This window comes from Austrofundulus limnaeus, unplaced genomic scaffold (genome assembly GCF_001266775.1).
Source record: "Austrofundulus limnaeus strain Quisiro unplaced genomic scaffold, Austrofundulus_limnaeus-1.0 Scaffold2, whole genome shotgun sequence".
NCBI lineage: Eukaryota > Metazoa > Chordata > Actinopteri > Cyprinodontiformes > Rivulidae > Austrofundulus > Austrofundulus limnaeus.
Genome location: NW_013952404.1, coordinates 5586324 through 5599735, shown reverse-complemented (window position 1 = coordinate 5599735; position 13412 = coordinate 5586324). Strand labels below are relative to the sequence as shown.

The window sequence follows — 13412 nt, the reverse complement described above, 5'->3', positions numbered from 1 at the left end:
CCCTTCCCCCTCCCCACACACCCCGCCCATGACTCCTGCAGGCTCTCGGGTGAAACTGAAAGTGAAACTGAAACTGTCTGCTGTACGCAACACTAGTTACCACTCAGTGAAGCTCTTTTCAGATTAAAAATACCTTTGAGGAAATATATTTTAAGATGCCAAGTAAACTGGTCAGCATAGCACCTCCCCCCGCACTGAAATGGATGAGACAGTAGCAGAAGGAGGTTCTTAAAGAGACAGAGGCCAATTTCAAGGCGTTTAGAAGAGGAAGTGATGAGAAGATAAGTTTCTTTTCTATTTAAACATAAAAACAGCATTTTAATAACAGCTTAAGGTGAGGTAGATACTTTATTATGGTGTAGTATTTAAATGTATGCCTGAGAAACACATAATATTGCCCCTTTAATTGGCTGTCAATGAGGCCTGGTATTCATTTTTATGCCATTAGGCTTAGTTATGCTGTTACAATTGCAGTTGTATAGTAAGTCTGTGTATGAGTTTAAAATACAAGTTAGTTTTCCAGATAACCCTCAGTGATTGGACAACAGAGAACTAAATGTTGAGCTTCCACCTCCTCTCAAACCAACACCACCTGACCAACACCGGACAAAAATTAATCACACTTTTCCTAACAAACCATAACTTTCTCTAGTGGCTGTTTGAATGGCACAGAGGTTGGAATTTCCAAAATCTGCTGTTAGATGGGGTATTAACAGCAACAAAGCATTGACACAAAATGGGTTTGTTTTGTCACACTGGTTTTCATTTTTTAAATTATGGCTTAATTAGGAGCTTGAAGTTGAACTGAAGTGTCACCATGTAAAAGGAGAGCAAAACTTGGGCTTTAGTATGAAGTTTCCATATTATTCTATACTATTTCAAAATCTATATTGGCAAAAACATCATTAACTCTAGATATAATAAGTTTCCTCTTTATGGTGTACTGTTTTTTATTAAGCAGTTTGTAGTTGATCTCAGACTTCAGTGTTTATGTTCTTACCTGTCTAAAAWATCTCAGATGTCTGGTTTGCTTTGTCCTAGGAGACAGATGCACACACTGTGACATAACCAGCCCTTACACCCTTGCCAGTACACAAACACTTTGAYGTAAACAAGCATGCGTGCACAAACCTGTAATCCAAAGAAACATGCTTCCCGGTTTTGACGCAGCTGTGTGTTGTTGCAGTGCGGCAAACCTCTGCCAGGCCTAACCAAACAGGATGACTGCTGTGGGAGTGTTGGCGCCTCCTGGGGTTTCAACAAATGCCAAAAATGTCCAACTAAACCAGGTAAGACTTCAGGCCCAAAACCATTAAATCGAAACATTTGTTTGGTTAGGATGTGTTTCGTAAGATTTTGAGTTCCCAGTATTGTTTAGCTTTGTTTCGTGTGGATATTTTTTCTTATTAATACTTTGTTAAAGGTCCAGCTAGAGTTCCCAGTCTGCATGTAGTCTAATAAATAGATTTGCAAATTATTTATTTTATGAACATTGACAGGGGCTTGGTAGATTTTTATTTCACTGTAATTATCACAAGCATTAAAACAAATGATGGCTGCTAATGAAGSCTTGTGACGCGCGTCTGCGCCCAGTGATTTAAACGAAGCGGTCTTCACTTTCAATAAACCCAAACCAGGATGCAAATAAAAATGCATTTAGCGTACAGACGAGATCCTGGCAGGCGTGCCACCCACCACCCTGTGGGCAGGGAGAACCGATGTGGGCTTGAAAGAGTGAGGAAATGAACAGCTTTCCGACCAGAGCTGCGGTCGGTTTGAGGGAAAGCAGCAGAGCGGTTGTGGGCCGGCGCACAGGGTGGGTGGCAGCGCTCTTCACTTCAGATGGAGACTGCTGCTCGGCCCAGCACGCTGCGTGGAGTCTGGAGTCGCCATTCGTCCCCGTTTCAGACCYCATGGGAAGCAGCTGCTGCACCCTGAGATGAATTCATCTCTTAGTTTTATTTATGATAKAACATCCATGCCCACAGATTGGGAGTTTAGTGGGCCTGAACCATGTTTGACTGGACCTTAATCAGAAGCAGACACGAGCCCCTCTCCTCTATCAATAATAGATGTTGATTCATTCCTYTCCCTCTTACTGCTTGTCTCCTCTTGGCTTGCCAGATTCACGCACTGTCATAGTCTCCAGCMTGATTCTTTTGGCTCCCAGATGTTTTCTTCCCCTCCCTTCTTTGAAGTTTGATGGTAAAACAAAAAAGGAATGAAWACCCGATTGCTCATTTCTGTGGCTGTTTTTGGGAGGCAGCAAGCTGTAGGGTCACATGCAGGAAGACATGAAACGGACTCAGAAAGTGATAGAGAGAAAAAGCTGAAGTCAAAATGAAGTCATGTACAATGTCCCAAAAGGATTTCGAGGCAAATGTCATAAGATGAATACTTTGAATTCCCCTAGAGTGTTATAGTTCACACTTTAGATGTTGGATTTATCCTTAATCTATGGCGCATTTTTCTCTGGCTGGACTGATTAGGTGTGTGCTTTCTTGTGAGTTCGACAGGAGTTACATGGAGCCTGGAGGCAACAGCCTCTGAAAAATGATGCTGCGCCTCTTGTTTTATTATGATGAATCAGTTGTTAGCTTGCAGCATTGTGAGAATAGTCTTCTAGCTTTATATAAGTATCCCATGTTTCCTCTTGAGTATGTGATAATTATGTCATAAAAGCTCAGTTTGTGTGTAAGCGTGCAAAGCTATCATTGGTCAGTTTATAGCCTGTTGCAAAATGTGCTGTTGACGGAATGCTAGGCTCACTACTTCATCTTTTTTGACCGKAAAATACTAGAATGAGCAGAATTTAATGGGGTTCTGCTGCACACTAGGTTTTAGTCTTTCTTTCTTGTCTCTACATTACTTTCATTACATCTACATCACTTGCCTCGGTGTTATAAATTTACAGTATGATGCCTGTGTTTCAGTCTGGGTGTGTCTGTGAAGTTTTTAAATGTACATAAAGGCATTTCGAAGCAGCTGCTGACATATTATTGAACGCTATTTGCTTTTACARACTGAGGCCATTATGTAACGTTTGTGGCAACGAGTGGAAAAGTTTTGTAAGCCAGTACCTGTTTATGTGAAGGAAGGTCGTAAGCAAGAATGCCAGTTTGTCCCGTCTTGGTGGGAGACGAAGCCTTCAGGAGCCAGGGCCTTTAAAAGTCACATGCTGAGGATTCCTGGAGTAATGAGATCCAGATCAACCAGAACAAACTGTAGTCAGATCCATCTTTCTGCCTGGAGTGGAGGTGGAGTAACAAAACGGTCCTGCTCTTAGTTTTAAATACAGTTTTTGTAATGAATGTAGAGATGGTCAAGCTTTTCCTTAAAGGGGATATTTCATACAAAGYCCACTTTTTTAAATGTTACGTGCATTTTTTTGTGTACTTGGCGTCTCTAGAAGTGCAGAAAATTTTAATTTAGTTTCTCCCGGTGCTGCTTAGATATCTTTATATACTTTCTGGGTCATATTTCTCAAACTGTTCAGTTTTCTCTATTTCTTGTGACATTTTCTGAACTACTACATCACAGTATTTGAGGCAGAACTTCTAAATTAGGTCTGGACTTACCAACTACAATTTTGTTGTCTTCATTCTCCTCTGGCTCTGGGTCAGACTCTGGCTCCAACATGTAAGGCTGGTTGGAAAAGTCTTCCCTTGTTTACATATTTTTATTTGTTTGTAAAAAAAAAAATAAAAATAATAATAATAATAAAGGAGAAGGAGGAGAGAAGCGCCTTATTTGGATTTAAGGAGACAGCGTCAAAATGAGTTGATCTGAGGCCCACCTCAGAAAAGGGGTGAAAGAGGGGCTTGTGGAGTTAAAATAACGAGGAATTCAGAGCAAAGCATTGCTGTTCCACTTAATATAGAGCCCAACTGAATGATTTAAATGTGAAAAAGAAGAATTTAAAAGCATATGTCTCTCTTAAATATAAGCCCTTGTGGCTTATAAAGTCAACAATTGAGCAAGTGGTTACACCTATTCATTATACTGATCCAACAGGATTATGAGAAGAATCTAATCAATGATATATGAGAAGTTAGAGTAAATATTGTTTTACAGTTGTTGAACTGTCTCAATAATACATTTCATTTCAGGTAAATTGATTGTTCTGACCCTAGAGTGACCCAGCATGACTTTCTTGAACAGTGCCATCGGCTCCTCCCACACACTTAATAAAATTTCATAACTTGCCTCTGTAGTCACATTTCACTCTGTTTTCCCTGAGTTTCTTGCATTCTTGAAGCTATTCTTACAGAGGTCCGGATCAGGCCTATAGAGCTCCTCGTTTAGCCCCCACCCCTCATGAATTCATCCCTCGAAATTCTACCATCTGTTCTCAAGATATTTACCCTGACCAAGATATTTACCCTGACCAAGATATTTACCCTGACCAAGATATTGCTCTGACATCGAGCTTGTGCTACCTAATTTTGTTAACTCTGATCAAAGATGGATACTTGTTAACAGCCACATTGAACAAAAAGCGGATTACAGAGGCAAAGAAACATGCTACAAAAGAACATGCAACAGAATAACTCCACAGCAGCTCCTTGCTCTAATTAGATAAAGACGTCACGTCTCTGACAGCGACTGATTCACTRATGTTGACTTAGCGTTATTCCCGCACAACCGGAATGATGAAGCCATTAGCAGAGTGGCTAATCACAGCGCAGCAGACTTAACCGCTAGGAGAAATTAATCCCAGTTGGAGGAAGATGGATATGAAATTTGCTATGCTTTTCTTAATTGGAGCCAAACTAAGTTGGGGATCAGGAATGTTCTGCAGCATGCTTTTCACTGGAACAAGCCCAGGTGGTTAATATTCCACAGTGAGTTGGAGATGTTTCCACAGCGAGTGGGAGATGTTCCTACAGTGAGCGGGAGACGTTTCCACAGTGAGTGGGAGACGTTTCCACAGTGAGTGGGAGACGTTTCCACAGTGAGTTGGAGATTATAGAGGAATGTGGGTCTGTTTCGAATGTGTTTGATGTGGGCTACACTGTCATCAGCATCTCTAAGATGGGTGTTAAAAAACTTTGTCAAACTAAATAAAGGGTGACAATGAATGCGTCTGTGAATTAGTCGGCTTTACGTAAACATTTGATGCAGGGGGCTGCGGTCGCTCGGTGGTCAGTGCTGTGGTCTTGTAATCGTGAGGCTGAAAGTTTGACCCCACGTTGCATCAGGAAGAGCATTTTCGTGTAAAACCGTTGCCAAATCTTTCACACGGGTTCACTCGCTGTGGCAACCTCTGCAGAAGGGAGCAGCAGAAAGAACAACAACATAAAATTGTAATGCAGCAGAAAGACGAACTGGGCCATAAAAGTCCGTTTGCTGCTGCTTAACATGTGTTTTGAGTTAGATGCTTTAAAGTAATGCATGTTCACAGCTAAGTATCCTAATGATCAAAACCAGTAYGTTGGAGCTTTTAACATTGTCAGTATTACAGTGTTATGTCATATGGCCATTGTCAGATTTATTTATTAACCTTTATTTAAACAGGCAAATCCCACTGAGATCACAGATCTCTTTGGAAGAGAGGCCCGGCCCTGAAGGCAACATGAGCATGAATGCTTTTGGTCTGTGGGAGGAAGCCAGAGTACCCGGAGAAAACCCACGCAAGCACAAGGAGAACATGGAGCAAACTCTACGCAGAACTTTCCCAAGTCTGTGTACCCGGGATCAAATCCAGGAACGTCTTGCTTTGAGGCATCAGTGAAAATTGGCAAACCTTGCTTTGACAAGTATTTGAGAGCTTTTTGTTAAATGGGACATATCCTGCAAAATCCACTTTTTTAGCCATTAAATAGATTTTGTTGTGTACTTGGAGTCTCCAGGAGTGCAGAAAAGTCGAATTTAGTCTCTCCTGGTGCTGCGTAGATATCTTTATATTCTGTTTGGTTCATATTTTTCAACCCGTTCAGTGTTCTGTATTTTTTGAACATTTTCTGAACTGTTCTGTCAAAGCATTTGTGACTGAACTGCCATATTAGGTCTGGATTTACCAATAACAATTTGATGGTCTTCGTTCTCCTCTGGCTCTGGGTCAGACTCTGGCTCCAAAGTGAAAGGCAGGATGGACAAGTCTTCTGTTTAAATCTTTTAATTAATTTGGAAATAAAAAGTTTCTGCACTGCTAAGTAGTCATAAACTCTTGTATCAAGCTACAATAGACCAGTCTAGCTGGGGAAGTGAAGCGTCTCGTTTGGATTTAAGCGTTAAAATGAGCTGATCTGAGACACACCTCAAAAAAGGGGTGAAAGAGGGGCCTGTGGAGTTACAATAAGGAGGAATTCAGAGCGAAGCATTGCAGTTCCACATTATATAGACCCCAATTGAATGATTTAAATGTGAAAAATAAGGATTTAAAAGCACAATATGTTTCCTTTAAGTGAGGCGGTTCGACCTTGAGATTGTCTCCCAGGCAAGTTTCTAGAGAGTCTGGCAAAGAGCCTTGGGGCCTGTGATTCATGGAGCAGATTACTCAGTTTTCAGAGGGATACCCTGAAAGCTGGGAGGTCTGCAGTATGATTGCATCACATTTAACAGTAAAAGATTTCTGTCTTTATAGTTTTTGTTTGCATGAGTTCTCATGTGAATATCCAGCAGTGCCTTTTTAGGAGAAAAAGACTAAAAGATTTCTTCGAATTCAAGTTAAAACAACAGAGGCAGTAAAATAAACTTCAAAGAATTMGAATCACACCTTCATTTTGACAATTTTTGCAAATAATGATGAGCAGTCTCTGGTAGAATGCACACCACAGCTGAATAGAGACGGGTAAGAAATTAGTGAGGGATGACAAAATCTTTTGTTGGACAGGGCTAAATGGATAGATGACAACTGGATGGTTTTATCTGTACTCTGTGGATCCGGACAAGTCTGGGTCTACAGTCTCAGTAACCAAGGGTGACCCTAATGATCCGCAGCTCCAGGTCACTCTTGCAAACCACTGCTTGCGTAGCTCCACATTTTCTGGCACAGCATTTAGCGTTCTAATACCATCCTTATTTGCTTTTTGCGTAACAGGAAAATTTCACAGCCAACTTGTTCCTCTGAATCAGAAAACAAGACTCGGCTAAATACTAACAGACAGTAAAAAATTTTAAAAAATGCCATCTCTATATCTTTTATCAAATGAAGACAACCAGTTTAGAGTTGGTTTATTGTCCGCATCTATGTGCTGAGTTTCACCAGCTGGTTTGGAACGTACGGCAAACAAAGTGCCCCCAGGGATCAATAAATATCTGCCAGCAGAACTCCAGCAATAACCCTTTTTGAGTGCACATGGAAGCGTTAAACTTTGTCTGCCAACATGTTCAAATAAAGTAAAAAAAAACATATTTGGAAAATACATCTGGTGCAATTGAAACTTTAACAGCTTTATGGTTTAAAGCTGTTTGAGACATTTGTAGTTATTTTTATATTTTTCTTCTAAACCATTTCAAACATTTGGCCGAATGTTTTAATTTCTGCTGAAGGTCTCATTGTCGACAGAYGTCTTCTTCTTGCTAATACACTTTCAAAAGCGTGCTGGACCTTCCCTACTGAGCTTGCTTTGGCACTTATGGCCTGCTTTCACTCAGGCCAGACATTCGCTGATTCCTTCCCCGTAGGAAAGCCGTGCCCATCGCCTTTCCACAACAACTAATTACTCCGAGTCTTTGGAGAAGGATTAGGAGGGTGTGGAGGACGACAAGCAACAGATGCATTGCCTTGACACAGTTCCCCTAATTTTCTGGCTACCTCCTTCATGCTGACCCACTTCTGCTCTGTCAACCCTCAGGTACACYGACCCTGCCTGGTCGACTGGGTCACAGCAGGACCATAACACGAGTCAGCTTTCAGAAGCTTGTTTCCAGAAAACCCTACATGTGCCAGACATTCCAGTCCGTCCTGGGAAAATGACACAAACCTGTGGTAGATTGTTGAGTAGTTGTATRGTAATCTTATCTTTATAGGAACAAGTGTTTTCCTGTCTGGACCTTCTTGTCCAGTAAAGTATCCAGATGGCCCTTTACATCATTTCACCACAAACACTTAATCAAAAACTGTGTTTTACTTATGCCACGGTCACAAACATTATGTTACTTTTCCCTTCCTCCTCAAACCCTCTAGAGAGTTTAGCATGCATCATCTTTGTTTACTAGTTTCATTTCCATGGCAACAGAGTAAAAGGTGTTGTCCAGTTCGTCACGGCTGGGTGTGCTGAAGTGTGAACTCCCAAACAGGAGGCAGGGTGAAACTAAGCTTTTATTGAGAAATTAAAATCAGAAAAAAAAGCTAAAAGCACCAAATCACCAAAATAAAAGCACCATATCACCAAAAAAGAAAAAAAWATATATATATTTTAACCGGCTCAAACCACCAAAAAGCTGTTTTCAGCATTGGTTATGCTTATAAGTTTTATATTTAGTACTTTTTAAAMGAAAGAGATGTAATTTGGGTCTCACTGGGACATAATTAGCATTAGTACACGACAATTACAGAGAAAAAATATAAAAAATTCCAGTGAAGTTGACCTGATAAAAACATTCATCGTAATTTTATGCTAGTTTTGMCAGCCTTATTAAAAAAATTGCATTTTTTAAAGTAATTACGATAACATGTTTAAAACCCAGTTATTGTGGGATCTGTAAGCCCTTGGATTATGTGTTAGAGAAGTCTGTCAGTACAATATCTGCAATGACCGAGATACAGTCATTTTTTGTGTTTGCTTAGGTTAATTAACAGTGGCCGCTATCTTGAATCAAGTGGACTTGAAAGGTCAATCRGTTGTAGATGTGCATCCTGTTTCATTCTAATTTCTCYGCTGGTTCTTGTGACATTTTGCTAACAGACAAACAAACTGGGTTCTGACCCAGGTTCTTTCAAAAAGGGTATCTGGCATAAAACAACTGCCAAATTTTTCATGTGAATTTGCTTGGTGCAGAAAGGAACAGCTGAAAGTTACAGCATACACTGGAACAAACCTAACAATTAAAATTCTACTGATAAGTTTGAAAAATAGAAATAACTGAGTTTTATCTAAACCTCACATGCTTTTGATCATTATGTGGAGTGAATGCTCACAATTGCACTCTTTCGCAAATATTTCAACCTTACTCGTAAGAATTTTGGTTTAATTCTCAGAATCACTATGAAAACAAAGTGGGTATGTGCTTTAGAGTGTCTAATTTAGTGACTGTAATGTGAATAGACAGAGGGAAACAGTTTTATCGTGCTAACAAGCATGCCATCTTTTTTTTTTTACAGCTCTCCTCAACCAAAAGCACAGAGTTGGATATTTTTAGCAGAAAAAGCTGCCATCTCAGTTTATGTCACAAAAAGCTCTGTTACCAATATTCACTCAGTTTCTGCTCAGAAACGTAAAACSTCACACACATCATCTCTGTCTGTCAAAAGGAGCTGCAGACTCACTTGATGAAACACAAATAGACTCAGTTTTCACYATATGATAGTCACACTGACCTGTCTGTGTCTATAATGGAGCGCTTTGAGGCTTGACCTCCTGCCAGGCGAATCATGACACCATGTTTACGAGCCTCCGGGACTGACAAGCTGTCTGCACTGGGGCCATAACAAACTGTTCAATTTATTGTGACACGTCTGTGAACTTTTATCATACACACCTGAAGCACTCATCATGTTTTAATACTCTGGCTAAATAATTGAAAAAAATTTTGGCCAGTGATTTCACCTCAAGCTGTCTTGTTTGTCCTTCCTCATGTGCAGATAAATGTCTAGTTTCTCAAAACTCATTCTGGAGYCCCACAAGGCCTCGTTGTGGGTCCCTTTATTATTTTTCCCCGACATGTTTCACTTTTAAACTTCCTCTGTGATGCTTTGTGACAGAGAGAAAAAAAATATTTTACTGAACTATGTTTTCTTTTTCTGTTTGCAGCATATGCAGTGATTGAAAATGGACAAGTGGAATGTCCCAAAGGTTTTAAAAGGATGAATATCACTCATTGTCAAGGTAAGGCATGAAAAGCACAGTCGGTTTGGAGAATCAGGGAGAAATTTCATGAGGGAGTCAAGCTCATAACCACAGTTCAGAGCCCAGTATTGGCTCAAAATATCGTACTACTGATGACCCAACTCTTACTTTACAGAGTTCCTCACATCATCCAAGAAAAAAATGCCTTGTTTTTGCTTTTAAGTACAAATTTTTAGCCTTTTAGGTGTTGTTTTGAGACTAGGATGGTGAAACTAAAAGCTATGACAAGGGGTGGGTAAAAATATCGATTCATCAATGCATTGCAATATATATATATATATGTTTTTTTCAATTCAATATTGATTCATAAAATCCACTGAATTAATTAGTTTTTTATTTTATTTTTTAGGTTTGCACTCCATATTTTAAACAAGTATACAGTATTATTGTACTACTGCTTTCTTATCAGATGTTTTATTTTTCGAAAATGGTTGAAGGAATTATTGGGGTACACTGATTATAGTTACAAAACACATAGTCTATTTTGGTAGTGAAATGACTGATAAATGTGATTTATGATTACCTGGATGATTCTATTTTATTAGCCACATGCCTGAAAGAAATACAATGCATATTTGTATGTTTAAAATCATTAGGATAGGTTTATATTTTTTGGTGGGCATGTCTCTGACCAAAATGATAGGAACCCGCTCACAATCGATGACGTAATTAAGAGGCGAAGTCATGCCCTGAAGCAGACGTTATAATCTTTGTCACTTCCTTGTTTTGGCCTGATTCCTGGTCTGCATGAAACAGGTTATCAGCGGGAGCTGTCTGGTTTCTGTATGGTTTACTCTGACACTCACATTAAATTTGAACATTCTCATATGATTTCGAACACATCCTGGTAGCAAACACACAGTAACGATTATTTTGTTTCACGGTTATGTATGCCTTTACTGTTCACGTGGGCAAGACAATACAGTAAATATCTAAAAACTATCCACAGGTACTCTAATGAATGATTTGTTTATTTTTTCTTGTTATGAAATTGATAGTGAATTGAATCGAAATCGAATCGAATTGTGACCCAAATAACTGAAATTGAACAGAAAAGTGAGCCCCAGCCTTGTCTCACAAGTAGTGGTTAACTTGACTCCTCTGAAAATTTCTCCGATTATTTCAACAGATCTCTTTACTAGCTGCTTGATAAAAAGAACTATCCTTTTAAGACCATTGCTGCTGATTTGACTCCTATGGGAACCAGGTCAAAGCCACAGTTAGACCTAAGGTCAGAGCACAGCATCTAATAAGCACCTGGGGTTCCTGTTTTGGTTAGGCTTGGGGTTCTGGGGCAAATACAAAAATGGCAAATATGGTCTCCTGCATATTTTTTATGGGAGTTTTTACAGTAGTTAGTTGCTCTACCCTTTATAAATGTTCCAACAGAGGCAAACCCTCATGACAGCCAGCAGACTCCTCTATTTTTCTGTGGCATAATTTCAAAGATTTGTCCCGAACATGGATTGTTTTCTTGCTCTGCAACATCATGGGGGTGGCAAATTGTCAGCTGGCTTTTATGGTCTAAGAAGCAATAACCACCCACAGTGTCAGTTTTGACAGTCTCCAACTAAAGAATTTAGAGCATTTATATTTGTTGGCAATGTTAGTACACAGCACCAGAATAAAAGAAGGGCAAATAAATAAGCAAGGGGTAAAAATTATAAGACAAAAAATACCAGCTTGATGTAAGATCCTKTTCAGACAACTGATGTTGACACTTAAAATAACAAAAAAACAGTCTACTTACAGCTGTGGCATTGACTTAATTAACAGTGTCATAATCCAAAGGGTGGTGCTTACTGAAGCCTATGGGGCAAAATAACATAATGGTTCAGTGGACAGCTCTGAACACCTCTATGACACACCTCACCCTCTAGTTCAGCAGGTTCAACAAATGTTCTCARCTACTCAGAAGCCTTGATGTTTTCTTTGATATATTGAGCAGAGAACACATTTTTAATCGTTAAGACTTGCTAGGACAAGTCTTTATATATTTCATAGTGCATAGCTCGCCAGCCAAYAATTGTAGAAATATATATTGCTTTTCATGTAAAATTGTTTCAAGATGTTACTCCCTTTCATTTGCTCRATTCCCAAGGTCCGAAATAACTCCAAAGGTGACAGTTGGCCGCAAAGTTTACTGACATTTCTATCTTATTTAGTTGGTTTCACTATTTTCCCAAAAATTATTTTAATTTTATGTCTCACATCAGCTGCCAAAATGTTTATTTTTTTTCCCGGGATCTTTTTTTATTACTCTTCGGATGTTGTCCAGCTTGCCCATGTGTGGCTTCTATTCTGAGCCTCTTGCAGTGTGTTTTTTTTGGAACAGAGAAGAATTTCTCCCGTTCTGGAGCAGGGCTGGCTCACTGCTGCTGTTTGTTTTTGTTTTGTTTTTTGTTTTTTTTTTCAAACACATCGACTATTGTTGTCAGTGATGTCCTCCCTGCTTCGTGATAGGCTACACCATCAGAGACTCAGACAGTCCTCTGACTTTAAAGATGGTTTCTTATCTTCAGACGCTGATTCTGGGAAACTCAGCCAGCTGAATTGACCATTTGTAGCTGTGCTGGTTAGATGAAAGGCACACAGAGAGGCTTGTGCAGCCTCTGTTGTGGGAGGTAAACTAGTGCTGGTGGAAGGTCATATTATGCATATACCACTTCAAAGAAGATCTGATGAAATCTTTATATAATTCCTTTGACATTTGAGACAATCTTTTTCAAAGCTACAGTCAAGCTYAAAGCATATTTGCCATTTGTCGTTTGGAATAATGCCTGAAACCYTGATATATCATTAAAGGCCTAACATTCCTTGAGGGAATGCATATTGCCTGCCAYCTTTRAAGCCAGAGATCAAGTTTTAATGAAAAAGTATGGAGGTAAAACTGGCAAATCWKTTTTGTTCTGTTCTGTTCTGTGTGATCTTGTGAGAAGTGTTGCAGAAGAAGAGGTGCACTTCAAACTGCCGGAACACAGGTACACACACAGGTTAGAAGCATAACCGGTGGTCAGTAGCGGCTATTGTTGACGTTTGGCGCAGGAAGATGACATCATCATGTTTAGCTGACGCTAACAGCTGCCAACGCTGCTAAGGATAGTATTCAAACTCACTGTGATCCGGCAGTTTGAAGTGCATCTCGGACACTGACCAACGTCTTGTGGGGAAGCGTTAGCTGCGTTCAAGTGTTAGCATGTTGCTTTTGTTCCATGACGTACTAACAAGAGCCGAGCAACCAACAGCAAAAGCTGAGTTCCATTCCGAAATACTTAAATGTTTAACTTTTACATTTTGATTTGCACATTTAGATTTAGGATGTAATATTTACCCAGGCCCAGGCCGCCCTTGAAAAAGAGATCTGAGATCTCAATGGGATTTGCCTGGTAAAATAACAGT

The 13412-nt window shown here is 39.7% G+C and overlaps 1 protein-coding gene across 1 annotated transcript in view; it reads left to right on the top strand.

The window, feature by feature from the left end:
* The window catches only part of LOC106520391 (latent-transforming growth factor beta-binding protein 2), a gene marked incomplete in the record, with an annotated part of 94604 nt that overhangs the window by 47448 nt on the left and 33744 nt on the right, over positions 1–13412 (top strand). Inside the window, 2 exon segments of the mRNA XM_014012473.1 lie at positions 1187–1289; positions 9918–9992. Coding sequence (XP_013867927.1) covers positions 1187–1289; positions 9918–9992 — 178 coding nt within the window.